A 22003-nucleotide genomic window follows, 5' to 3' on the forward strand; every position below is an offset into this window, starting at 1 on the left:
CAGGTAACGCAAAGTCTGGCACGCACGGTCGCGAGCCCGTCGTCTGCGTGCGGTGTCCCCCCGCCGCTGACCGGGGTTACGGGGGCTCCGATGCGTCCGCGGCGTCGGTGACCGCATCAGCCCCGCGTTCTGTTTTGGCTGAGCCTGAGCCGCTGTGGGGCGGTGGGTGAGGAAGGGTGGGTGTCAAAGGAAAACGAAGCTTCAGACCCCATGGGAGGGTGGAATCTTTTAATAACTCGCTTGTGTTTCAGAAAACTGTGCTTCCAGGTTTTTTTGAAGCAGAATTTGGGGTTTAACGAGCCTCAGTACGCTGAGTCTGAAAAGGCAGTGCATAAGTAAGGAGAACAGCGAAAGAAAAGAGGGGTTTTGCGGACTGCAAATAAGGTTGGGAGTAACCAGATTGAACAGCAACTGAAAACTGTGTGGACGCTTTTTATCTGGCCTTGGGCGAGACTCGCTTGGGGCAAAGCGCGATGATCGCAGACAGCCTCTAGAGATAGAGGAGAACGAGGCTGAGGTGGGGGTGTGGAGCTGGAAGAGGGCACTGGCACCAGGATAAAATTTATCTTATGGATAGGTGGGATTTTTTTTTTTAAGGCATGCTAGTAGGTGTGCGGCGTAAGCGAGGGCAAGCCGTGCAGTTTGGGGTATTGGGAGGTGGGCGGGGGCAGCGGATGTTTTTGGAAGCCACGTACGGTCAAGCCGGAGTGCAGAGGTTGGATTTTGAGGAAGCTAACGGGAGGTGACTCCATGTTTTGTCCTGCAATCCAGAGCCAGCTTCTGCTGGAAAACAAGAAGCAGCCTTGGCGCCGCACTTGTGGAAGAGCTGGAGCTGCAGTTGGGGGCGGGGTGCGTGGAGGGGTGCTGGGGAGCAGCCCCTTAGGGAGAGGGGGGCTGTGGTGTGTTGGGGGTGTGGTGTTACCCTGCATCCCACTGGAGGGTCATCACATCATTTAGGTTGGAAAAGACCTTTAAGATCATCGAGTCCAGGATCCTGTGGCGTGGTGGGCAGTGTGTTCTCGCAGGAGGCAGCTCTAGGCTGAGGGTGCTCTGATGGTTTGCCAGATCAGCTTTTTCTTTCTTTTACCAGAATCATGTTATTTAAAGCACTCTTAACATGCATAAGGAAGTCCGCAAGGACTCGTATGTGTGAGCGGGAAGACTCTTAGTGCCACAAAATGGTGATGTCCTGCTGGATTTGCTGATGTTACCCAAAACATCTTTTTAGTTACTCCTGAATGTGAGCGTTGGGGACTGATTTGCTCTTGCCCGTTTCAGTCCCCAGCAGCGCTGGGATGGCTGCAGAGGCGTGGTGGGTAGCTGTGACTGCTCAAGGTCTGGATCAGGCTGTTCCCAGAAGGTGGTATGGGGTTTGGGGACAACAAATGCTTATGATTTCATGGGCGGGCAGATAGATTTAGTGACTTCCCTCTGGAGTGGCTGCGCTGGGCCGTACGCTGCCTACCACGGGGTGCGTGCTTCCCTTTGGTGAGAGGGATGTAAAAGGAGTTGGAATGAGGGAGCTAGGGAGAAGCTGTCAAGCCTGGGCAGAGGTGAAGCTGTGGGGTTTGAGTTTTACCTAAATTGCTGGCGACCGAGTGGAGAATGCTTGCTAGGAGTTTGCTGCTATCCTCGACATTGAGCCTCCTGGAAAGCCTAAGCGGACTTTAAGAAACGCCGAAATGCTGAAAGTTAGCGTGCCGTTACATAAAACAGTGTTATCGTAACGCGATAGCGAGTAGCGCTTTGTAAGCATGCTTGGTATGGGCCATGGCTCACAGTTTTCTAAACTTATTAGTTCTGCACTGCCGTGGATTAGCTCATGCTGCCAGCAGTGAATTTTTTTCCAGATAATATTGGCGTTTTCAGTGGCGGAGCTAACGGCTGTTAACCCCAATACAGAAAGGCTACGGATTTCTCTGACTGGAGCACGGCTAAGGATCTGTCGTTGTTTTATTTTAGCTTGCTTGTGTTTATTGAAAAAAGCTGTCACACTGTGTTTTTACTTGGAGAAGGATCGGAGCGAGGTAGCATTACTAAATGTATCTGTAAATAAAGCGATGGGTGTTGTAAACTGGGCCCCTGCCTAAATGGGGTAACACTCCCCTGAACAAGCATTTAAAAACAACAAACTTTCAGAAAGTTGAGAAAATCCCGGTGCAGCCCCGTGAACAGCAAACGGGAAGCAGATGGGAGGTGTATTCCTGCAATCCTTGTGCAGTGCCTTTGCGCTTGTCTCGCTTGAAGGAGTCGGCAGAGAGGGTTTAACAGCAAATCAGTGGTGGAAGACCCTGGGAGTGTCGCAGGAGCGGCTGTAGCGCGGTGCAGACCCCTGCACGTGTTCTCAGGGAAGCGTTCCGCTGGGGTGGTCTTTCAGGCCTTGAGGCGGCTGAGCAAAAATGAGTTTGTGTTGCCTGGCCTGGACCAAACGTGGCAGAAACAGATGTGAGAAGTGCTGTTAGTGCTTGAAGTTTGGGAGGGTTTTGCTGAGAACATGTGGATCGGGGAGTAGTTTATTTGTTAGCCTTTTCAGTCCGTAAGAGGTACAGAAAACCCAGCCATAATGAAGGGCAGGAGGCAGCTTGCTCCTGACGTCGCTGAAGTGTTCGTGTTCTTGCCCCTTTTAGGGTTCTGACTGTGTTCATTAGTGTGACTTAAACGTGCTGTCGTGCGTTTTATGGCGTAGGTTCTCAAAGTGGACAGCTTACATCAACAGTGAGGAAGATGACAAATGAATTTTCGAGATAAGCTTTAAATAAAAGCTGAATTCTTCTTTCCAGGTTTAGGGGAAAAACCTGATACATCCTGAAAATGTTTAACAAATCCTTCGGAACGCCTTTTGGAGGCAGCACTGGCTTTGGGACAACTTCGACTTTTGGACAAAGTAAGTGATAAATCTAAACTGACTTTTCAGTACTGGATGTGTTGTTCTCCTGGGGGTGCAGCTGGAGGTGGCGGTTCTGTGTGTGACGTGGAATTGGGAGTGCTGCTAGGCTGCCCAGCTCGCTCGCTTTGCGGTGAATTGCGTTCAGGAGCCCATGGCCTCTCCACTCACCAAGCTTTTAATTTGGGTAGATAACCAGGATTCCACGTATGGTCACTGAAACTTCCTTTTATAAAAGGAGGGGAACCTCAAATGCTTAGGTAAGGCTGTCTTGCCGGGGAGGGGGAGATTCTTTCAGTCAGGGCTGGATTTGTTGGGAAGACTTGGAGGGAGAAAGCGTGTAACCTGAGGAGTGTCTTCTGGATATACACGTTATAAATACCACAGCAAGTGAGTTTTTAGCCACAGAAGCGGGCTACAGATGGGTGCGTATGCCCTGTTCGTTAGGAAGGAAACAGTAATTCTGTTTATATTGTTCCTAAACCAAGGTGTATAAAGAGCAGCTTCCAGGTGCCATAAAAAGTGGTGGAGCCTTGCGGAGGAGCATCTTCACGTTCTGTAGCCGTGGCTGACTCAAATAGCGTAGCCTTTTGCTTCAGGAGCTCCCTAGAAATATTAATTGTACCGCTTCCCATATCCCAGGCGCTGATGTACAGGTAGTCATGCGCAAACTCCTTTTAGAAAGTTCAAAAGGCAGCGACAGCGTTTGGTTTCTAGCACGCGTGTTTAGTACGTGGCTGCCTCTAAACTGTAATGCTGGTTTTCAGATGCTGGCTTCGGTACTACAAGTGGAGGGGCGTTTGGAACATCAGCCTTCGGGTCAAACAATAATACTGGAGGCCTCTTTGGGAGCACACAGACAAAACCAGGTACTGCTGTGTTGTGGCGCTAGTGCAGAACGCTAGCCTGAAAGAAAGATATTTAAAAAAAAAAAGGGGGGGGGGGGGAGGGAACCCCCCCAGCAACCATCAACAAAAGCAACAACAAACAACAACACACACCCCCACACCCCCCACACCCAAAAACCAACCAAAAAAACCCCAAGCAGTTGATGATTGCAAATGATTAATAGTCTGTTTCTGTCTTCAGGAGGATTATTTGGCTCGACAACATTTAATCAGCCAGCCACCTCCTCCACAAGCACTGGCTTTGGGTTTGGAACATCAACTGGGACGTCAAATAGCCTGTTTGGAACTACCAGCACTGGTGGAGGCCTCTTCTCGTCCCAGAACAATGCCTTTGCACAGAATAAGCCAGCTGGGTTTGGAAGTGAGTAAAACTGCTGCATCGCTCTTGAGCATTGCTTATTTGCTTTGATTGAAGAGCACAGAACGCTGGATGTACGTGTGGGTCTGCTACAAGTGCTGATGTGGGGGTTTGGTGGGGGTTTTTTTCTCCTGAAGAGTATAGTGACGTTACTGTGGTCCCCAGTAGCCAAGGGAGCCTGACATGCTCCAAGATCTGTAGCTGCGATTCTAGCCACGAGTTTTAAAACAAGTTTAAAGAGGTGGTCGGCTGGCGTTTCCTATTCTTAAATATCTTCTGGTGCTGCTCGATTTTAGCTTTTTATTCTGCTGTTGTAGAGCAGTGATAGTTGGTTTTGCTTCTGGCACTGGGATGCTTGAAATGCCTCTTGAACTCTACTGTGATTCCCTGAAGCAAAAGCAACTGGTTGCAGACCCTTCTGAGAAAAGAAACCTCATGGACTCACTTTGTGCATGTAATTTTCTTAGCGTTGTCAGGAGCAGCATGCTGCTGGCTGCTGTGGTTACCCCAGTGTGTCCTGGGGAGGTGGGTTGGGGCACTCTCCTACTGCAGAATATTGCGTGAGCAGACTAGAGCTGTCCAGCACTGCTGTAATTTTTTTTCCCTAGTGGTTTTTTCCATTTCCAAACTATTTTGTAAGTTGAATAAAATATATGGGTTTAAGTTTTTAAATTCAGGTTTGTTTTAATGCTGATATTGTAATTATTTTTTTTTTAAGACTTTGGAACCAGTACCAGCAGCGGAGGTCTCTTTGGAACGACTAACACCACTTCCAATCCTTTTGGGAGCACATCTGGCTCTCTTTTTGGCCCAACTAGTTTCACCGCTGCTCCAACTGGCACAACTATTAAATTTAACGTAAGTTCTGGTTTTCCTTCTTAATCAAGCCTGTTTACTGCAGGAAGCGTCACATTTTGCAGTTACTCTCTTAGTCACTGAACGGGAATTTAAAAATGAGTAGTTCAGAGCCGAGTATGCGGTGTTCCGAAATGATGTGAAAACATCCCCTTCAGGGGAAGGGTTGCAGTGGAAATAGGACGTGTGATTAACTCCAAAGAACTAGACTTTTTATTGCCAATTTGACAAGCTTCTCCCACGGTGTGGAGTAATGCCTGTGCTAGGCTTGCTAGGGTTACAGCTGTGCTACAGCGGAAGAGGTGAACCGGCTCTTAAAACTGAGCCTTCTCGGGAAGGTAGGAAGTGCCAGAGAACTCAGGGTGGTCAATGCAAAATGCTGACGGCAGTAGGGGTTAAGGACTTCCTGGAATGGGTCAAAATAAAGCAGTTCTCTTATAAGTCAGCGCATGGCTTTGGAAATGTAAACTGAAAGGTGAAGACCGATCCCCCGTGTTTTCTGGCTGGGTTCCCTTTAAGAAACGGTCGCATAGCATCTTGAAAGTTCCGTGGCAGTTGAAGATGGAGGATGGCTTGGAAAGGAAGCCACCATGGAAAAGGGTAACTGGTACCTGCTGGAAAGAGGTGTTCCTCTTCCCAAATGCTTGCTTGTGCAAGTCTCAGCCCTCTTCATTTCCAGACTGAGCTGATTTAATGGGCTGAGACTTTGTTATTTCTGGATGTAGGCAGAAAGGTGATGGTCAACTTGAGTGGTCCGAGTGGTGTTGGTGTATACTTTCATGGTACGATTTAAAAAATGGGGGCTAATGAAATCCACAAGTAGCTCGAGGATTTGTGTCACAAACTTAGGTAGGCCGCTTCTAAAGTGAAAAACGAATTGCACTGCGTTGTTTTGAGTGTTACTGAGGTAAATTCCTCTGTGGATTTTTACTGAACACACCCCGTCACTGCGCAAGGCCACAGCTGCACAGATAACAGTAATGCAGGGCTGCAGGTCCTGTGCTGAACTTGGGTTTGAACAGCATCTGCCGAGAGGGTGCTGACTGTTTATCCGAAGTCGTACCCGGGTTTCACACTTCATCTCTTATCCTCTTCTCTTGCAGCCGCCAACCGGTACGGATACTATGGTGAAGTCTGGAGTTAGCACTAACATCAATACCAAGCACCAATGTATCACTGCTATGAAAGAATATGAAAGCAAATCTCTCGAGGTCAGTCAATGAGTGCTCAAACATGCTTCTCTTGTTTGGCTGTTCGTTAGCGTTGGTTTAGTAGAGCTTTTTTTTGCCTGTAGTATCTTCTGTGCTCATTAATGTGAGTGCAGCCTTCAATATCTGCATCACTCACAGAAGAGAGGTATCACCAAGTAAAACGTTTAATGCTTTGCCCCACTAATTGCGTGTTGTTGGGGTTTTTTTTTTTAATTTTAACACTGCAATTCCATCTTGCTGTATACCAGCAGGGCGGGAGATCCTGTTGGGAGCAGTCCTACACCTTATCTCAGGATAATCGTGGAATCTCGGGCAAAACTCAGAGTTGTTTAATATAAACTGCTGTTCCCAAGGGTTTAACCTGAAGGCTTTCCATTCGAGCAGACCTGTTTGATACTTCAAAACAGGTCTTCTACTCAAAAGATTTGAAAAAGCTTCAGGAAGTAAAATTGAAGCCCAAACATGAATCTAAGTTTAGGTCCTGTTTATGGTGTCCTTCCTTTTAAAAACGTGGGTGTTTCAGCTTTTCATGATACCTTTGCCTTGGTGTAGGCTTGAACGCTGTGTAAGCATGCCAGTGGCACTGTTCTAACCTCATCCTGTGTGAAAAGAACGTGTAAAGAGAGCTGGATTTTCTTTTCCTAGGAACTCCGTTTAGAAGACTACCAGGCAAACAGGAAAGGGCCCTCAAACCCTGTAGGAGCGGGAGCAGCTGCAGGCCTGTTTGGGTCTTCTACTGCTACATCCAGTACAGCTACGGGACTTTTTGGCTCTTCTACTACAAACACGGGCTTTTCATACGGACAGAATAAAACTGCGTTTGGAACCAGTAAGTACTGCCCGTGGCCAGATACGCAAATACTCTGTTAAGCTATTTTAAAATTCTGTGATGAAAAAACATGAGGAAACACTGGTGTGAGCTCAGAATTTTACTAATTGTATTGTCAACATTGGATAATCAAGTTCTTTGCCATAGAAATCTGTTTACTTACTCTTCAGGGACTGCAGACTTCCTCTGTGTCCCCCAAAGCTTGCTGGAAATTCATTCATTCATAAAGCATCTGGCTTTACAAGGAAGTCAGCTCGTGCACATGGGCGAGTAAAAAATTTGAATTAAAACCACCAGGATGTTGCTAACGATCGGTAGGGTGATGGTATCAGTTAGTTAATGGTGAAGTGAATGTTCTATGAGTGAACATAAATTCCCTGGAAATGGGCAAGTTAATTTACAGTAGCCTAACTAGGCTTGGCCAGGAGCTTTCCTCCACTGTAGAGTGGGGTTAGTGAGGACCTGTTACGTTGTGCCATCCTGGCTTTGCGCTGTCCTTCTTGGCATTCTTGGTCAGAAAGTAAAAGCCAGGTATGAAGTAACTTAATTCTGTAAGTGCTTACACGTCTGGTAGCTGCAGGTCAGTTGGGCTGAGCAGTTAGTGGGCCTTTTTGAATTCAGTGTGAAACAAACGGTTCTAAAAAGTTCAAACACAAATTCTATTTCTACCAGTTTCTGCTGCAAACCTAATTGTAAGTAGGTATTTGTGGAATCGACTGTGAACAGAAGATCAAAACCCTACAGTCGGTAGAAATGGAAGCAGTAATCTGCTGTAAGAAAGGCTCTGCTGTCTTGGGTCAGATTTGAGCCTGTCCTTAATGACAGGCACTGCTGGGCTTAATCTTTGGGCTTGCTTGAGGCCTGTGTGGGTTGAGCTGAGCCGCTATCCTTGAGAAAGACCAGCATACAGGTGGCTGTATTCCTCTGCGCCCGCAAAGGTACGGTTTGTTGAAATACCGGGACTTCAGGCGCAGTCAGCTCTGAAGGCAGCGCCTAGTTCTGCAGCGGTGGCAACGGCAGTTGTGAGGAGGAGCAACAGCGCTCGTCTGTGTGCAGCTTTTTTACCACATCACATGTAAACAGCCCTTTTCCTTCGGGGAGAAAAAGGGAGGAGAAGGTGTTTAAAGCTCAGGTGGAAGTTTCTGTAGTAGTAGTTGTGAGGGTTATAGGACAGAACCCGTGTGTAGGGCGCTGGCTGCCTGCCCACGTCTCGCCCCGTGAGCTCTTTTGGGGTGCCCGTGGTATGTTTTTCTTTGTAGAGCGGAGAAACAGCTGACTGTATTAAAGCTGGTGTCTTTTTGGTCAGATGTGTCTGTGAGGTAAACTTGCTGGTGATTCTGAGGATCATAGAATGTTTTGGGTTGGAAGGGACGTTTAGAGGTCATCTAGTCCAACCCCCCTGCAGTGAGCAGGGACAGCTTTCACCAGGTCAGGTTGTTCAGAGCCTCGTCCAACCTGGTCTTGGTTCTTGGGTGTTACGCTCACACTGACATTAGGACAAGGAGAACCTGAGGAAATACCTAACACAAACTACTTCCATCTGAACGTGGATGCCGTGCCGTATCAACAATGCTGGGTGTTTTGCTGCTCCACTGGATTGAAGCATCTTTTCTGCTGTTCAGATGTGCTGAGTGTGGAAGTGCAGTGGGTTTGGGTAGAATCATAGAATAGTTTAGGTTGGCAAAGCCCTTTCAGCTCCCCCAGCCCAACCGCTCCCCTACCCCTGCCATCCCACCCCCAAACCCTGGCCCTCAGCACCGCCTCTGCCCGGCTGTTAAATCCCCCCAGGGCTGGGGACTCGACCCCTTCCCTGGGTAGCCCCTTTCCATGCTTGATAAATACTTGAGGGTTTTCTTAATCGATGTGTCTGTGTGTTGTAGGTATGACTGGCTTTGGAACAGGAACAACAGGGGGTCTGTTTGGTCAGCAGCCTCAAACAACAAGTCTGTTCAACAAACCATTTGGGCAGGCCACAACGACGCAGAACACTGGCTTTTCTCTGGGCAACACCAGCACTCTAGGGCAGCCAAACACAAACACAATGGTAAGAGAAATTGTTTGAACCCTTAAAGGTTGAAGCTGTGGTATAGCTACTCCAGCTGGACAGAGGAGGCTGCGATACGGTGCTTCAGATCTTCCTCAAATTGTAGTACAGCTTCATAAAACCAGGATGCAAAGCTTTGAAGGCTGCGGTCTGAGCTAGCAACTTCCCTTCTCACTCGTGGCAATTGGACAGCAGTACAGCTTTCACCAAATAACTTTTTCCGTTCCCTTCTTTAAGCAGCCTGCTCTGCCAATTCAAGTATTTCCAATCATGGTCACACGGATAACATGATTCCATTATTGACATTCTGTGGGAATTCACTAACAGTTCTGTGCTTCCTGGTGACTGATGAGCAGCATTCACGGGCTCTTGTGATAGAAAGATGCTACGTAGCTGTAACCCGTTGCGTAGCTAGGGACTTTGGCTCCAAACAGCCTGCATTCTTTCTGAATGTGTTGTGACTTCTCCCAGAAAACACTGTGAAATGTTTCTTTTCCATCTCCCTTGCTCAAAGTGCTGAGGAAATTCCAATATCCTTTAAGCTTGGAGCATAAATTCTTTGATTTTTTTTTTTTTTTTAAATTTCCTGTTTGTAACTAATCCCTTGGAGAATGACCAAAGCTTCTGAAATGCTTTTCGCCCATCTCCTTCCCCCAGCAAAAGGGGTGATGTCGTAGCATCGTTTTAATAACTGACTTTGTGTGTCGATTCTGTTCTCCTCAGTGCTAGACTTGGCGAAGCGTAGCAGCGTTATTATAACCTAGTTCTCCTTTCCAGGGTCTCTTCGGGGTAACCCAGCCCTCGCAGCCTGGAGGCCTCTTTGGAACAGCTGCCAATACAAATGCCGGTACTGGATTTGGAACTGGAACTGGTCTTTTTGGACAGCCTAACACAGGATTTGGTGTTGGCGGTTCGGTATGTCTGTACCTTAAGGATAAAAAAAAAAAAAATAGTTTTAAAAAAAGGGAAAATAAACCCAAATGGCTTAGAGTCCTGTTCCTGGCTGCTGTGAAAGTAGCCTTGTCTTAAGAGTTAAGATGCAAACCCAGGGTGGTTTTGTGTAAACTGAAGGGTGCAATACAAGCGTGTGCAGTGGACCTAGTGCTGCGGAAAGCGTTTAACAAGCAATGTCCTGAGTGACAAAAGGCAGTGGGAGAGACTGAACCTTCCTCTGCCCAGCTATTGCTAGGGATGCTTCAGCGCAGCGTTGAACATACAGGCGTTTAAATTGTGATGACGACTTAACCGAAAATGAACTTGATTCTTGAGATTTAGTCATTTTGGCTTTAATGGAGTGAAAATCCGCGTTTCCAGAAGGCACTTGCAGTGTGCTGGTGCGTGTGGCTTGCACACCTCGCTCTTGGGAGTCTGGGTTGTGCTTGGCGTTAGTTCTGCTTTGCCTACAGTGAAACACTGATGTGATTCTTCTAGTATCAGTCTGTCAGGTTTCCAAACGTGTGTTGTCTTCCTTTCAGACCCTGTTTGGTAACAAGCCTGCTGGATTTGGAACCACCACGACCAGTGCTCCCTCATTCGGCACAACCACTGGCAGCGGGCTCTTTGGTAACAAACCAACCCTGACTTTAGGAACCAATACAAACACTTCCAATTTTGGTACATATAAAAAAAAGTGGGATTTCAATCGCTTTAAAACTATACTGCCTATACCACACACCCGGCTGCTGAATATTGCGTGCTAAATGATTATGAATGTTAGAAGTCTCAGGTAAGCCGTGCTTCTGATGCGTGCTGCTGCAGGGAGGCAGCTTGGCTGCTGTTTGATACCTTTCCTCTTGGCGGTACTCCCTGACTCAAGAAGGTAGATAAAGTAAAAGCACCACTTAAGCTGTAACTGAAACCTCATGAAATCAAAGAATTCCTACAACACAGAGGTTTGCTAAGAGGCTGTAAATACACTGTGGTTGCAAAGGAGTACTGAAGGAAATGGGGTAAAGCCAGTGGTACCTGTAGCTCAGTGGCAGGGCTAAGGAGATCTTGCCCTGGAGTGAGGGGAAGATGAAACAGTCAGGCCCAGCTTAACTGGCAGCTGCTGTCTTTCGTGGTGCGAGGGGTCAAAGTCCTGAAGGACTGGGTCTGGTGTTAATGATGGCCTCGGACAGTGACGTCAGAGGATTGGTGTTGAATGAGCGTGTGATCGAGCAGGAAAAACGCCAAGTGATGGTTCATGTAAATGTCTGACAGCCTTCCTTCCTGGGACTTGTGTTGAAATCTGTTTGGTTTTTTTTTTCTTGAACTCTGAGAGCAACAAAACTGTATTTCTGAAAGTGAGCAGGAGTGGGTTTAGATCCTGACATTGGCCCTTGTTTATTTATTTATTTTAATATTGGCAATAAAGCCTAAAAAGCAATTAGCCTGCCATGCCAGCCTGCCAGAACAAAGCAAAGGGAGGAAATTGTTAAGGTCTCGGAGTGCCAGGGCAGCACCTTAGCAAGCACAGTTTCATGTGGCGACCAGCCTTGGGCAACCTGTCATCGTGGTATTTGTGAGAGTTGCTTCTAAGCCCCTTGTTCTACTGTTCCCCAAGATCTGCATAGCCACGTTAGTGCGTTGGCACTGTTTGGTAGTGAGCAATACTGATTGTAGTATGAGTTTGTCATTTGCTTGCATCGCTCGCAGAGTTACAGTTTATAGGAGAAATAGTTTGGTTGTAAGGTGTTTCTGATACTTCAGTTTCCTACTTCGGTTCTGTCTTTGCATACTGACCACAGGATGGTTTCACAATCTGCAGTTTAAGAACTGATCTGTCTGATGTTCTATTTGAGTCGTACTCGGTTACAGTTAGAGCTGTGTCTTTGAATGGTGTGCTTGTACGAATCTTGAGCTGTTACCTGCTTTGTTGGTAAGAATTGGAGAAGCACGTGTGTGGTATAAACAGTATAAAATGGCATTTGTTCCCTCCAGGCAGTTGAAGAAACTTAAAACGTTTTCTTCTGTTGCCAGACACAGCATCGTCATGGCTGTTCTGGCTTTCAGTAAAGGTTTGAAGTCTGTAACGGATTGGAAAGCTTATGAAGGCAAACCAGTATTTTTTTCTGTACTGGTGTTTTCAGTATTATGTTTATAACTCAAATAGGTGTGTGGTTTTTTTTTTTTTACCTTGAAGTCCCTTCTTGCTGCTTGTCAGTTTAACTTCATTGTTGGAAACAGTCTGTGACATCTGGCCTTAACTGTGGCAGGACTGTCTTTGAGCCGGTGATGCTTATTTATTTAAATACGTGTTTTTAATTTAATCTCTAATAGTGTTAGATTAACGATCTACTGGTTCTATCCTTGAAGGTTTTGGTGCCAATACTGCTGGAAATAGTTTGTTTGGAAACAAGCCTGCAACTGGGACCCTGGGAACTGGACTTGGAACAGGGTTTGGAACGGGTAAACAGTTTACCAGATTATTTCATGGCAGCCTAAGCACGGTCCTCAATCTTCAGTGATAATACAGCCTTGGTATTATTAGGTGCTAAGTCTAATGGAGTAAAGGCTGTAGATGTTTTAGCCTGAAGCCATGAATCTCAGTCTCAGATCGGAGCCAAGCGTAGTTTGCTAACACGGTGCTGAGCAACCTCTCCGAAATTGTGGGCAGCATTGCTTACAGCGGTGGCTAATGGCTCAGAAAACTGGTGGCATCCTCTGTGTTTGGAGTCTCCGGTCTGATCACATGAGTCTTGAGTGTCTGTAGCATGCGTGGACGTGTTGAATGTTTCTTGCAATTTAATAAATAATGGATTCTTGGCTGTGGGATAAATTGGCTTGCAAGTCTGTCACAGTCTTGTAGTAAATGACAGTCATCTCTCCTGTCACAGCTCTTGGAGCAGGGCAGACTTCTCTATTTGGAAACACCCAACCTAAACTTGGTGGAACTCTAGGAACGGGAGCATTTGGAGCGCCAGGATTCAATACATCAACAGCTACCCTGGGCTTTGGAGCCCCTCAGCCTGCTGTAGGTAAGTGTGCATTAACCCAAGGTTAATTGCTGCTTCCTCCCTTGTTTCAGGTGTGCCTAAAGGTAGGAGCACATCCCTCCCAAATGCTTTGGAGGGGGGAAAAAGTGTTTGAGCATCTCTTTGAGGCCACTTATGGTCTCAGTAGCAGTGGAGACCATGTTAATGACTTTTTTTTTGTGCTAATTATATATATTTTAAAGTAATTCAAAGTTACTTAACATTACTAAAATTGCAGCTGTTTTAGAGCCTTGTCTTCAAGATTGCTAACATATCTCCCATCATTGAATTTGGGGCAGCAACAGTAGGTGCTTGCAAAAAACCGTAAGGGAAATGTAGCGTTAGCTTCTTCAGTAATTTCAGGTAGGCGAGCAAGAGGGACTTAATTAGCCGGTGGGCTGTGCCATTGGTGAAATGAATGGTCTTTGGGTTCAGGCACCTGTACGGCCATTTTGTAAGTTAAAATGTCTACCACTTCCAGCAGCGTTTGCCTTGTTCGGCAGATCTGAGCACTGTAAATGAAGGGTGTGCGTGCCTGATGCTCTAGCCCCCTAAGTTTGCGAGTTCAGGAAGATGATTTTAAACTTGGGGCAGGGGGACAACACCACACACGTGGCACACAACAGGCCCAAGAAGGCTGGTTGTTGCTCAGGCATCGCCTCCTTCAAGCTTAGGAGACATCCATCCCGATGAGCAGGGCAACGGGAAAAATGGTCTGTGTGGATGAATGAGGAGCTCCTGGCAAAGCTCAAACACAAAAAGGAAGCGTGGAGGGGGTGGAAGCAGGGACAAGGTAGTCTGGGAGAATAGAGAGACCTTGTCTGAGCATGCAGGGATGGGTTTAGGAAAGCCAAAGCCCAACTGGAACTGAATCTGGCCAGGGGTATCGAAGGCAACAAGGAGGGCTTCTGTAAGTGTACAGGTGACAAAGGGAAGAGTTGGGGTGGCTGATGTGCCCGAGGGTCGTGCTGCCGTCCAGGTGGAACTGGGTGGGCTGGAGCTGGGCTCTCCAGTGTGAGACACGTGGACATACTGGAGTGAAGGGCCACGAAGAGGCTGGGGCATCTCTGTGATGCGGAGAGGCTGAGAGGGCTGGGGCTGCTCAGCCTGGAGAGGAGATGGCTCGGGGGGATCTCATCCATCTACATCCAGACCCCCAGGGAGGGTGCCAAGGGGACGGAGCCAGGCGCTTCCCAGTGCCAGGACCAGAGGCCATGGGCACACACTGGAACACAGGAGGGTCCCTCTGAACACCAGGAAACACTTTTTGCTCTGAGGGTGCCCGAGCCCTGGCACAGGTGGCTCTGCTTGAGCAGGGGGCTAGGAAGAAGGTGGCCTTCAGAGGTGTCTCCAGCTTCACTGTTCCCTGATCCTGTGAGCACCCCTCGGAGTCACCCCGTATGCTGCTAATGACAGGCAAAACGTGGTTATGGGGAGCTATGTCCTCATCATGATGAATACTCTCTCTCATCAGCGTGTTGCAGTCAGATTTTATATATTTGTCTCGCTTCCATTCTATTTCATGTATTTCTGTATTGCTTCCATTCTACTTCTTATGCTTGGACCTCCCTTGATGTAACTCTACAGATGACCCAAGCATCCCCTTTTGTAGGCGATGCCTGCAGTGGGGCAGCGTAGGGAAGGGTCTCAGGGGCTGACATCTGCTCAGTTAAACCAGCTTTTGATCTGGGAAGAAGCAGTTGTGTGTCTCTCTCCTCCTGACTTCCTCGCAGGCTTTGGCTGACAGTAAGCTGTTGTTTCTGAGAGTGATTTTGTTCTTGGGAATGTGCAGATTCAGTCTGGTTTTCTTGGAGTTAGAATTAAGCTGCTTTAGGTTGCTCAAAATCCTTGACAGTGTGAACACTTAAGGTATTTTAATGGGAGTTAAAATTAGATGCCTGAAGACAGAGAGACAAAATTAGGATACCATTGTTGCAGAGAGGACTCTAGACCTGTGAGCTTGATTGCTGTTGCAAGAATAGCAAAACCTTGCATTGCAGGTTTGTTTGGTTTTTTCCTTAAAAGTTGCTTTGGAAGTCAAATGTATTGATTAAAGGGTTTGGCCAGCCAGGCTCATTCTGCTGATGTGTAGCTCTCCGTGCACTCAGCTTTTCACAGATAAGAACTTACTGAATGGGCTGCAAATTCTAATGAAGGAATAGAATCTGATTTCTTCCTTCAGCCTGCTGCAGAAGTGGTGACTGAAGAGCAGGGGAAAGAAATGCTGAAGTTGGTTTAGAAATTTGACTTCCTGTGAGGAGGTCCTCTGGTTGGAAGGATGTCTCTCCTACCTACATTGGTTCTATTAGTAAAACTGTTAAATGCTAAGCAACGATGTTCTTTTCGTAGCACTGACAGACCCAAATGCCTCAGCTGCTCAGCAGGCCGTCCTTCAACAGCATCTCAACAGCCTGACTTATTCACCCTTTGGAGATTCTCCACTCTTCAGAAACCCTATGTCCGACCCAAAGAAGAAAGAAGAGGTAAGTGCCCGTAAACATTGAAGTCCCTCTCTGGGTGAGGCTTGAAATTACTTTTTGTGCTCACTACCTTCACTTAAGTACGCAGCGAGCAGCAAAGTAAGTTGCCATCTGTATACTCATACGGGTGCAGTGGCTTTTTATGCTCTCCAGGACGCAAACTGCTGATACTGTGGCTTTGCTTCCTGCTTTTGACTGCCTTGGCTTTGCAGTGCTTGTTGCGCTCACTGCTGCTAGTTGAGAGTAAAGATGGGTAACTGTCTATGCTTGGAATATTTTTAGGCTTTACCTTGAGCTTTGCTTATGACAGTCTCTTGCCGTGTTGATTTGTTTTAAAAGACAACAAAACAAATACTTTTCAGACTTTGTCAGTGTTAAGGGATGTTATAAGCAGCTGCTGGGCATTCCTCCAGCACGGTATGCGCTGAGACCCAGGGGTCTCCTTCCCAAGCTGATAGACATGGCTGTTACTTTGTGCCTCTGTTTTTGTTTATTGCTTTATATACTTTGCTCCAGGTCCCTGGGTGGATGGCCTTAACAACAGCAGGCACTCTCACTGTCCACAAACCAAAGTGGTATGAAAATTCCAATTCTACATCTTTTTGTTTCAGAGGCTGAAACCAACTAACCCAGCGGCTCAGAAGGCCTTGACAACACCCACCCACTACAAACTGACTCCGCGCCCAGCAACCAGAGTTCGACCAAAGGCTTTGCAGTCAGCTGGGTCTGCTAAATCTCATCTCTTTGATGGTCTTGATGACGACGAGCCATCCCTATCCAATGGTGCATTCATGCCAAAGTTAGTTTTTCTTCTGTGTATGTTGGAGGGAGGAGGTGGTGTAAGAACCTTGTGATCTAGTAAACTCATAGAGTCATAGAATAGTTTAGGTTGGCAAAGCCCTTTGAGCTCCCCCAGCCCAACCGTTCCCCTACCCCTGCCATCCCACCCCCAAACCCTGGCCCTCAGCACCGCCTCTGCCCGGCTGTTAAATCCCCCCAGGGCTGGGGACTCGACCCCTTCCCTGGGCAGCCCCTTCCAGCCCCTGACAGCCCCAAGGGGAAGGAATTGTTCCCCATGCCCAACCTCACCCTGCCCTGCCACAACTTGAGGCCGGTGCCCCTTGTCCCATTGTCCATTACCTGGGAGAAGAGACCAACACCCACCTCACTACACCCTCCTCTCAGGCAGTTGTAGAGGGTGATAAGGTTTCCCCTCAGCCTCCTCTTCTCCAGGTTGAACACCCCCAGGGCCCTCCACTGCTCCTCATAAGGCTTGTGCTCCAGACCCCTCCCCAACTTTGTTAACTCCTGTATAGTGTCCTAAATACCATGACTGTTGTGACCTGGTTGAGCAGAACTGTTTTCTGTAGAGGAGACAAACATGTTCAGCTCAAACTGTTAAGGCCAAAGAAGCTGTCGGATGAGGTCATCCCACGATTGGAGCAAAGCTCCTATAAAGTCCGTCAGGAATATTACAAGGGAAGCTTGTACAGTGTAGTACTTCTTGCTTCTGAAATTCAAGGGTCATTTGCTTTGCTAATGCAGTCAATGTGAAGACAGTTCTCTGACATTTTCATGGCCTAGCACAGGTTCTATTTCAGATAGACAGATGTTTCTGTGAGAAATTACTAATGATGCTGTGGATCTGCCCCACTGAAGCTTTTGGGTTCAGGCTTCAAGAGCATCTGAGGGCAATCAAACTGAAAACGGGTTTGGAGAGCTTTGGAGTTTAGTTGAACAACAAAAAACTCTGGCAAAAGATGCAGTGCGAGTCCCTCTAAGCACAACATTTTTAAAAACAGTCAGTAATTCTTGTGAATTTGGTTTGTCTTTAATTTAGCCCAAACCATCTGTTCACTTTCCAGGGAGAGCGCAGAGTATGGAATTACTCAGTGTTTTATTGCAAAACACCAAATGAACAAAAGATCAGAACAAAGGGGTACTTAGACCGAGTGTAATTGGCACGGATATTCGGTGATCTTCAGGTTGCAGGCGGTGAGCCCTAGCCTGGCTGTTGATTTGCTCCTAAAGTCACCCTGTAGTAAAGAAGAACCTGGGTCTGTGGGCCAGGCTCTCTGTGCAGGGTTCTGTGCTTCCGCCGGAAAAGCTCTGTTTGGTAAAACAGATAATACCGTGGTTTACTGAACTAGGGTTCTGAAGCTTTCAATAGCTTGTGCTTTTTACTCTTACTCATAAACCAAAGCTGCGAATGGAATTCAGAAGGAGTTAGCATCTCGGCTCCTGCAGTGCTCTTACAGAAGACTTCATATGTCCTGAGTGTGCGGAGAGGTCTCGTGCAGCTGGTCCCTGGAGCACAGGAATTAAGCATGAAATACAGAGTTATGCAGTGGGTATCTGCAAATTCCTCATTGGTGTTGGTTTTGTTCTGTTTTTTTTAGGAAGAGCATCAAGAAGTTGGTTTTGAAGAATCTCAACAGTAGCAATCTGTTCTCACCTGTCAATCGTGAAAATGAAGACCTGGCTTCTCCATCAGAGTACCCAGAGAATGGCGATCGGTATGTCGATTCATTGTGCAGCTGTGTATGCTTACGAGAAACGCAAACTGGTTATGCCTGTCCCTCAATTGTTACTAATCGAGTAGGTATTTATTTTCGGGGGTGTTGTCTTAGCTGCTCATTGGAAGCGAGTTGACCTGTTGTGAGGCTTATTTCCTCTTAAACTAGCCCTGTGTTCTTCCTGTGTGGTCACATCCCAATTCATTCTGCCCAAAATCAGGAGTTCAGAGAGGGGCGACTTACTTTCTGGCTATGTCTCTGTTCATCCTCTGTAGCAAGGAACTAGGCCATTTCTTGAGGGAGGTGATAAACCTGACCCTGCAGTGAGAAGGAACCTCTCCTCCTGCTTAGTCCTCAGTAATCTGGGAATTGCAAGGGACCTCCGCTGGTCCAAATGTCTCATAATGTATCTTCTACATATTAAATTCAGGAATCTCTACGGCCCTCTTTGCACCCTGAAAGCCTGAATACCTAATTCCTCTAAAAATCTGCAGCCGTATTTCAGATGAACTCCTCTTTTTTTTTTAATCAGAGGCTGGAAAAATGGCTGACCCAGCTCAACACTTTGATTTTATTTAAAGCTATTAGAAATAAGAACTGATTATGAGAGTGGGGAACCTTCTTTTTGATCACCTTAGTCCTGACCTGGGCGGTTCCTGATGCAGCAGAGGGATTCCTTAGCTGTGTTGCCAGCAGCCAGGTCCAACAGGCAGCTCTGAAGCTGGTGGTGTGGAGTCACTGTCACAACAGGGTTCTCAAGTATGGTTTGATCGTGGTGCCTGCAAGACTTAATCGTGCCCTTCTTGTAAACCAGTGTGTGTTAGGGGCACAAAAGCCTGTAAAAGCCTGGTTCACAAACTGTTGAATCTTTTGGTTGGGAAGTGACCTTGGGAGGTCTCTGTTCCTCAAGCAGTCTCAACACTGAATTCAGGCCTGGTTGTTGTGGATTGTCCAGTTGGGTGTCTCAGACCTCCGTGGATAGAGATTCTGCAGACTCTCTGGGTCCCTGTTCCAATGCCTGACTGTCCTCAGTGATTTCCCTGGTTTAATTTGGCCATTGTTTCTCATCCTTCTGACATGCGTGTCTGTGGGGAGCCTGATTTTTGTCTCTGGTGTTGGAAGGCTGCTGTTACATGCCCCCGCTGCAAGCCTTTTCTCCAGGCTGAGCAACCCATTTCACTCCATCTCTCCTCACAGGGCTTTAGTCCCCTGACCACCGTGGTGCTCCTCTCCTGGCCTTATGGCTGTCTTGTTTGTAGTGGGAGCCCCGGATTAGATGCAAAGTGACAGAGGTGGTCTAACGAGGGCAGAGTGAAGGGGAATAATGGCTTCCCTCGGCCTGCTGACTCTGCAGTTCACACGGTGGTCCTGTTTGCTTTTTATCTGAAAAGACACTAGGATTTTAATGCTGACATAAGTCCCTTAGAACTAAATAATTGAACTTTACCTTTCATTTCTTCAGGTTCTTTTTGTCTGTACCTACTGATGAAAACCACAGACAAGATGGTGAGCGAGAGGAGGAGGAGGATCATCATGAAGTGACTAGGTTTTACACTAACCCCATCGCCAAGCCCATCCCGCAGACGCCAGAGAACGCTGTGCAGAAACACCAGAACAGCGTGGATGACACCATCGTGGCTCTGAACATGCGGGTGGCCTTGCGGAATGGTCTGGAAGGCAGCAGTGAGGACGCCTCGTTTCATGATGATTCCCTTCAGGATGAGCGCGAAGAGGAGCCTGAAACCACACATCATCTGCATCCCGCAGGTTAGACGGGGGGGCAGCCCCTGACAGCACTTCACCCGTGCTTCGTTAAAGTTCTCCTTTGTTGTTTTAGACTGTCAGCTTTTTCTCTTTTCCCTCCTCTTTTCTTCAGAACACAGGTCTTGCTTTCCAGTCTCTTCTCTAGTTCAGAAATTTTTTCTGCCGAGTCAATGAGCAATTAAATATCATCACCCAATTTTATATTAGATTGAGGTAGTGAGATGCATGAGAGGGAGGAGCAGGACCCAATCTGTAATTATTCTGCAGTCGTAGACTGAGTTATGATAGTTCTGGAGCAAGGTCTTGGAGTTAAAAATCTAAAGCTTGGCATCTGTCAACATGCAAACTGCATCGCAGAGTTCGCCAGGAAAGGAGGGGACCACAGAACATGGCTGTGTCTCTCTAGGCCCATCGTGCGTGTGCGGTTTCAGTACTCTCCATTCCGGTCTCAGGGTTTAGTAAAACTGAAAAAGAACAGTGTGGAAATATTATGAGAAGTCTTGAGTACTTTACCAGCTACAAGGTCTTAGTTAAGGGAAAAGAGGTGGGGGAGTGGGGTTTTTTGTTGTTTTGTTTTGTGGGTTTTTTTAAAACTCATGAGTGATCTGGAGAAGGTGAAGAGGAAAAGATCCTTTCTGGTAATGTGTGGCATCTAATGAAAGTAGCAGGTGACGTGTCCAAAAAAAATGTCTTCAGAAGCTCTTCCCTGTGGTGCCCAGAGCCAGGACAAGGGGCCATGGGCACAACCTGAAGCAGAAGAGGTTCCAGTTGAACGGGAGGAAGAACTTGTTGACTGTGAGGGTGCCCGAGCCCTGGCGCAGGCTGCCCAGGGGGGCTGTGGAGTCTCCTTCTCTGGAGATCTTCAACCCCCGCCTGGACGCTGTCCTGTGCCCCCTGCTCTGGGTGAGCCTGCTTGGGCAGGGGGGTGGCACTGGGTGAGCTCCCGAGGGCCCTGCCGGCCCCTGCCAGGCTGGGATTCTGTAATGGCAAGAAGTTGCAGATGCAAAATGCATGGATTTTAAAGGTCACTAGGCAAATTAATAGATGAAAAAGCACTGGAGACCGTTCAGTGTCAGAGATGTTGCTTCTTGGTCAGCAGGTGCCTGAGCCCCCAAATTATTAAATTTGTGCTTAAATTAAAGCTGTGAGAGTGTTTCTGTCGAGTGTTGCTGTATGTGTTGGCATTTTTCCTTTACCTGCGCACCTGCTGCTGATCTCTGAGGGCAGGTTGCTGGGCTGGAAGAACCTGGCATAACGATTGTCTTACATTTGCTATGAAGGCTGTGGAGATAAGGCGGTTTGATTTCTTCATTTGTCTTTTCTGCACTGATTCTTGGTTCATTTGGGATCTCCAGTTGTCCAGGCTTGCAGAAGAAATGGAATAAATCTCCTGAAATGCTGAAGCTGGGCACTTGCTGCCAACCTGGTTCTCAATGCACTTTCTGTTGTAGGAATTGTTCTAACAAGAGCTGGCTATTACACCATCCCCTCCATGGAGGAGCTGGCTCGATTCACGAATGACAGGAATGAATGTGTGGTGACGGACTTCACCATCGGCCGCAAAGGTGAGCACGCACGGCTCTTCTCGTTGCTTAGAGTTGAAGCAGTCATTTTAAACGACAGACCCTGAATCTGAGTTCCATGCCCTGGGTATGATTATGAACAGTGCCCTTCCATTGCCAGCAGCTTGCATCAAAGGCTCGTCATCTTTCCGACGGCCCTCGCAGCCCGTGCTGTGGGATGGCTTGAGAAGCCCGACTGTGAAAAGAACAAAAGCGCCTGTAGCTTTTCAGGCACTTGCTGTCCTTAAACGTAGAGGCTGTAAAAACCAAACTGGCTGGAGCATTGATGCAAACCCAGTCATCATTGCTTCCCTCTCGGTTGCCACCTACACTGGAGCGGACTGAGCTCCAGTGAAGAACCTGCAGCCCAAATGGTTTTCTTCACTGCTTTTATTTAAAAAAATAAATAAAATATGGTGTATACTATTTTTAAAACACTTTCTAAATGTGCCACAACGCTGAGGGTACGCTTAGTGTCTGTGTTGGGAGTATGAACAGCCAAGTGATAGCAAAAAGCTTTCTGTGCAAAAGAATGGGCCATAAAAAAGTCGATAACACATCGTCAGTGTTTTCACCCTGGGAAGGAGGAGGTTGTTCTGGAGATGGGACACAGCTCGGTGGCTGGGTGGGGAGAGA

At 47.3% G+C, this 22003-nt stretch overlaps 1 protein-coding gene across 3 annotated transcripts in view; it reads left to right on the forward strand.

Annotated features, from left to right (window-relative positions):
* The first annotated feature begins 2780 nt into the window (after nucleotides 1-2780).
* Nucleotides 2781-22003, forward strand: part of NUP98 (nucleoporin 98 and 96 precursor) — a 36302-nt gene continuing 17079 nt past the window's right edge. For 2 of the 3 annotated variants that reach the window (XM_009646243.2, XM_035901656.1), the window contains exons 1-16: nucleotides 2781-2884; nucleotides 3652-3753; nucleotides 3974-4153; nucleotides 4869-5008; nucleotides 6109-6216; nucleotides 6862-7045; nucleotides 8926-9089; nucleotides 9867-10004; nucleotides 10565-10652; nucleotides 12387-12479; nucleotides 12908-13048; nucleotides 15395-15528; nucleotides 16137-16324; nucleotides 17925-18041; nucleotides 19504-19808; nucleotides 21257-21370. In XM_009646243.2, the coding sequence (XP_009644538.1) occupies nucleotides 2812-2884; nucleotides 3652-3753; nucleotides 3974-4153; nucleotides 4869-5008; nucleotides 6109-6216; nucleotides 6862-7045; nucleotides 8926-9089; nucleotides 9867-10004; nucleotides 10565-10652; nucleotides 12387-12479; nucleotides 12908-13048; nucleotides 15395-15528; nucleotides 16137-16324; nucleotides 17925-18041; nucleotides 19504-19808; nucleotides 21257-21370 (2269 nt within the window). In that variant the 5' untranslated portion in view covers nucleotides 2781-2811. The remainder of the gene's footprint in view (nucleotides 2885-3651; nucleotides 3754-3973; nucleotides 4154-4868; nucleotides 5009-6108; nucleotides 6217-6861; nucleotides 7046-8925; nucleotides 9090-9866; nucleotides 10005-10564; nucleotides 10653-12386; nucleotides 12480-12907; nucleotides 13049-15394; nucleotides 15529-16136; nucleotides 16325-17924; nucleotides 18042-19503; nucleotides 19809-21256; nucleotides 21371-22003) is intronic. The other variant, XM_035901655.1, reaches the window with a different exon arrangement.

Source organism: Egretta garzetta, unplaced genomic scaffold, assembly GCF_000687185.1.
Source record: "Egretta garzetta isolate BGI_Z169 unplaced genomic scaffold, ASM68718v1 scaffold619, whole genome shotgun sequence".
NCBI lineage: Eukaryota > Metazoa > Chordata > Aves > Pelecaniformes > Ardeidae > Egretta > Egretta garzetta.